The 5,000-nt window shown below is 46.1% G+C and overlaps 1 protein-coding gene across 1 annotated transcript in view; it reads right to left on the reverse strand.

The window, feature by feature from the left end:
* Positions 1-1,997: 1,997 nt before the first annotated feature.
* The window catches only part of fibpb (fibroblast growth factor (acidic) intracellular binding protein b), a 7,357-nt gene continuing 4,354 nt past the window's right edge, over positions 1,998-5,000 (reverse strand). The window contains exons 7-11 of the mRNA XM_080849809.1: positions 4,136-4,244; positions 3,863-3,926; positions 3,192-3,278; positions 2,839-2,936; positions 1,998-2,690 (exon numbers count right to left, since the gene is read on the reverse strand). Of these exons, the coding sequence (XP_080705935.1) occupies positions 2,621-2,690; positions 2,839-2,936; positions 3,192-3,278; positions 3,863-3,926; positions 4,136-4,244 (428 nt within the window). The 3' untranslated portion in view covers positions 1,998-2,620. The remainder of the gene's footprint in view (positions 2,691-2,838; positions 2,937-3,191; positions 3,279-3,862; positions 3,927-4,135; positions 4,245-5,000) is intronic.

A 5,000-nucleotide genomic window follows, 5' to 3' on the forward strand; every position in this document is an offset into this window, starting at 1 on the left:
ACACAGAAAGACACACAAAAACAGTCACACATTGTGTGTGCACGCACTTGTTAAAACATTAGCTCACAGCATGCAGCATTTGTACTGTGAAAGCACACACACACACACACACACACACACCCCTATGTCACTCCCATTGCTGTCGCATGGCATGACACGCCTGGGTTTCATTATTTCCCCCAACACACACACACACACACATAAAAACACATAAGAACATTCACATACCGACACACACACACACACACTCTCTTTATCTTTATCTTTCTGTCAGAGTGAAGGCAGGGTACCCCTTGCAGCCTGGGGCAGGGACACGTACTGCCTGAAGAGATGGAAAGAGAGAAAGAGACAGAGAAAGAGAAGGAGAGAAAGAGTAAAAAAGAGAGTGATGAGGATATTTACTGCTTGAAGGAGAGATGGACAGAGAGAGTGAGAAGGAAGGATAGCAGAAAATGGAAGAGAAGGGGACAGGTTTATTCACTGCCTAGAGATGGACAAGAAAATGAAAGAGGGAAAGAATACGAGAGAGGGAGAACGGGCGGGAGAGAAAGAGGAAAAGATATGCCTGAGGAATGTGGCCACAAATTAGAGCAAAATGAAGGACAGTACAGACCCCTGCAACTACACTCCCAGTGCTGAACACACACAAATACAAACGCGCGCTCGTGCGGCGCAAACACACACAAATATACACACTCACAAAGGCAGGCCATGCTGAGACATTAGCTCAGACTCTCACCCTATGGCATGCTGTGTGTGCCCCTCTGAATGCTATGAAAACTGGGCTTCTGTAGTTACACACACACACACACACACATATATATACTGTATATACACACACACACACACACACACATGGGTTAGATGATTTTTGGTGGAATTTTCCACTGGTTTGGGCTTGTGACTTTGTGGGGATGACAGCTGTCGCTGTTCAGGGGGTTTACAGGGTAGTAAAAGTACCCCCTTAACACCCCCCTTACACACACACACTCACAAACACACACACAAAAACGCCAAATGTCTCCCCTCCCCCAGGCACAGGAAAACAATCTAATGATCTCTCTCACACTCACACATACACTCTCTCACACACACACACACACTCTCTCTATCTCTCTCTGTCAAACAGACACACTCTCTCTCTCTCACACACAAACACACTCTCTCTCACAAACAACCACACTCTCTCAAACAGACACTCTCTCTCGCACACAAACACTGTCCTCATATGCTTATACAGTCACACACGTTTTGTGTCACACAATATCACATCTTCAAGGTTAATAGTCTTTGTTTTCTACTGACAAGAATTCACTGGAATCACATACCCACATATACACACACCCATACACACACCTACAATATAAACACACCAATAAACGCTTCTACTACACACACACCCACACCCATACACACTCACACACAGACAATTTTGTTGGTGGCTCTGAAATAATAAATGTATCAAGCTGTTGTATCCAATGTTTCCTTGCTACTGTAAACTCTATAATAGAGAGGAAAACCAAGACAAGAAGTAAGATATTTGACTTCAAACAGTGCACTATACACAGGTCAATATACACACATAAGTCTTTATTTACATTTATTTATAAACAAGAGAACGTGATTGGAGAGGAGAGGGGAGAAGAAGAGAAGATGGGAGAGGAGAGAGTGTGTGGAGAGGAGAAGATAGGAGAGTAGAGGGAAGGAGAGGAGAGGAGAGGAGAGGAGAGGAGAGGAGAGGAGAGGAGAGGAGAGGAGAGGAGAGGAGAAGATTGGAGACGAGAGGGGAGGAAAGGAGAGGAGACGAGAGTAGAGGGAAGGAGAGGAGAGGAGAGGAGAGGAGAGGAGAGGAGAGGAGAGGAAAGGAGAGAAGAAGATTGGAAACGAGAGGAGAGGAGAGGAGAGGAGAGGAGAGGAGAGAAGAAGATTGGAAACGAGAGGGGAGGAGAGGAGAGGAGACGAGAGTAGAGGGAAGGAGAGGAGAGGAGAGGAGAGGAGAAGATTGGAGACGAGAGGGGAGGAAAGGAGAGAAAGAAAGGGTAAAAGAGGAACAGGGAAATGAAGGGATAACAAGGAAGAAGATGTGAGATTAAAAGAGGAAAAGAAAGAGAGAAGAATGAAGAAGTGATGGGATGAAAGTTGGATAGAAATGAGTAACACTGAGATAACACTAACATGGTGGAGTGTTGACTAGCGCCCCCTAGAGGGCCTCTGTGTTTAGGCCCTCAGTCCTGGTGGAGTGTTGACTAGCGCCCCCTGGAGGGCCTCTGTGTTTAGGCCCTCAGTCGTGGGCAGGGTGTTGACTAGCGCCACCTAGAGGGCCTCTGTGTTTAGGCCCTCAGTCCCGGTGGAGTGTTGACTAGCGCCCCCTAGAGGGCCTCTGTGTTTAGGCCCTCAGTCCCGGTGGAGTGTTGACTAGCGCCCCCTAGAGGGCCTCTGTGTTTAGGCCCTCAGTCCTGGTGGAATGTTGACTAGCGCCCCCTAGAGGGCCTCTGTGTTTAGGCCCTCAGTCATGGGCAGGGTGTTGACTAGCGCCCCCTGGAGGGCCTCTGTGTTTAGGCCCTCAGTCATGGGCAGGGTGTTGACTAGCGCCCCCTGGAGGGCCTCTGTGTTTAGGCCCTTATTCATGGTACATCTTCAGAACGCAGCTTTTGATTACGCCCATGTATCTGTCCAAGATGGGCTCGTATCTAAAAGAAAAAGGTCCGAGATCACGTTAATACACAGAAACTCACACACTTCCCAGAATGTTTCCACACACACACACATGCACGCACGCACACACACACACAAACACCCCTGAATGTTTCAACCACACACACACACGTGCAAACAAACCTGAATGTTTCCAGCATGTGTGTTGTGCTTGTGTAGTGGGTGAGGAAGAGTCGGAGGTCCGCAACTGGCCACTTGTCTGACCTGCAAGGCTCAATAAACTGACAACAGAGACATACACAACGTAAGGGACTAATGGAACTAGGACTAAATAATCATCATTCAATAACACATGACTAATCAATTGCCTAATAAGTATCATTCAATAACACATGACTAATCAATTGCCTAATAATTATCATTCAATAACACATGACTAATCAATTGCCTAAAAAAATTATGAAACATACAAAAAAAATGTATTTTTTAATGATTTAAAGGAGTCCATCTCCTCCTGATGATTTTTGGTCTGCTACCTTCTCCACGAGGTCTATGAAGAGGTCCCTGGCCTCTTTGCTGTGGGTGAGATTGGCAGCAATGTTCACTAGAGCTCTGGACAGGTTCTGGAGGTGTCACAGCAGAGAGAGAGAGAGAGGGGGAGAGAGAGAGAGAGAGAGAGAGAGAGATAGAGAGAGGAGGCAGAAACAACACCACTGCTTCGCTTAGTCTCACAATAGCAATAACCCGTGGTATATAAGCAATACCCACAGTACACAAGAAGTCCTTTTTGGGTATCATTTTGTGGCTGGTTTTTGTGTCATTTTCAAATTCATTTTGATGGGCAAGTGAAGGACACATAGAGGCACCCGTCATTCCAAATACAAGAGCCGCTTTTCCATCAAATATATCGTCAAAAAACATCCACTGGCAAGCTACTTAGCATCTGGTGTTGGTGTTTGCAAGGTGTGTCAGTTAGCTTTTAGCTACCTGGCTGGCTAGGTGAAGAGAAGAACTCCTTCATGCTGCTTTCATATCATTTATCCACAAAAGGCAATTTAATCAGCCATGTCATGAACCATATTAGTATGTCCTAAATATTCCAGTGCTGTTGCTTTGGGTCTCTGTGACATCATGTGACTTTGAGAAGCCTGTGGGTCTCTGGCAGGAATAGAGTGGCCTTCAATCAGGAGGTTTAGGAGACACTCACCTTAAAGTTTGCCTCCATTTCACTGAAGACTTTTATTCTGCCTCTTAACTGGGCACACACCAGGCTAAGAAGAGAAGAGCAGACACACACACACACACACACACACACACACACACGTTCAAAACCCAAACATTCAAACACGATTCTAACCCAAACATACTACTCACATGTATTCTGTACACATATATATCTTTCATGTATATATTTCATATATATACTGTATATATATAAATCCATACAGTGGCCAGTCTACGTGAGTGTTAGTATTGATACCTCTTGTGCTGGTCCATCAAGTCCTTATTATTGATGAGGACCTTGAGATCTTTGAGGTTGTGCAGAAACTCCTTCTCCAGGTCCACGTCTATATCCTCCATCATTTTATCTGAAAACAGGAGGACACTGTGTGTAAACCACTAATATACAGTCAAATAGCTTGAAGTCTTATTACCATTACCTCATAATATTATTACTAATAATCCTCTCACTAGATCCTTTACTTAGCACTAACCACATACGGGGTCATCTGAATCATCATTAGGCCATTGCTGCTCTGGGTCTGCCTAATAAGAGCTCCCTGAACCAGAAGCAGCACCGCCAGGGGACCTATGACATCATCTCAAAGTCTGTCCAATCAGAGCCCTCGTTCTGAGCCTCATTATGAGTCCAGAGCCTGAGGCATCCCGAGAGGGATCCACTGTAAGTCTGAAGAGACTGCGTGTGTGTGTGTGTGTGTGTGTGTGTGTGTGTGTGTGTGTGTGTGTGTGTGTGTGTGTGCTGCATTTAATGATCGGCAGGAATGTTCCCTCTTTCTCTATACATTTTTTCTCTCTCTCCTTCCATCACACTCTCTTTCTTTTCCATTTTCGCTCTCAACTTCTTCCTCTTCCTTTCCCTCTGTCTTTTGCTCTCGTCTCCCATACCCTCTTCATGTCCCCTTTCCCTTCCTACCTCCCTCCTACTCCCCCTCTCTCTCCCACCCTCACTCTCCCTCCCTCTCTCTCTCTCCCACCCTCACTCTCTCACTCTCTCTCTCCCACCCTCACTCTCCCTTTCTCACTCTCCCACCCTCACTCTCTCTCTCTCTCTCTCCCACCCTCACTCTCCCTCTCTCTCTCTCCCACCCTCACTTTTCTCACTC

The sequence above is a fragment of the Sprattus sprattus genome (genome assembly GCF_963457725.1).
Source record: "Sprattus sprattus genome assembly, chromosome: 1".
NCBI lineage: Eukaryota > Metazoa > Chordata > Actinopteri > Clupeiformes > Clupeidae > Sprattus > Sprattus sprattus.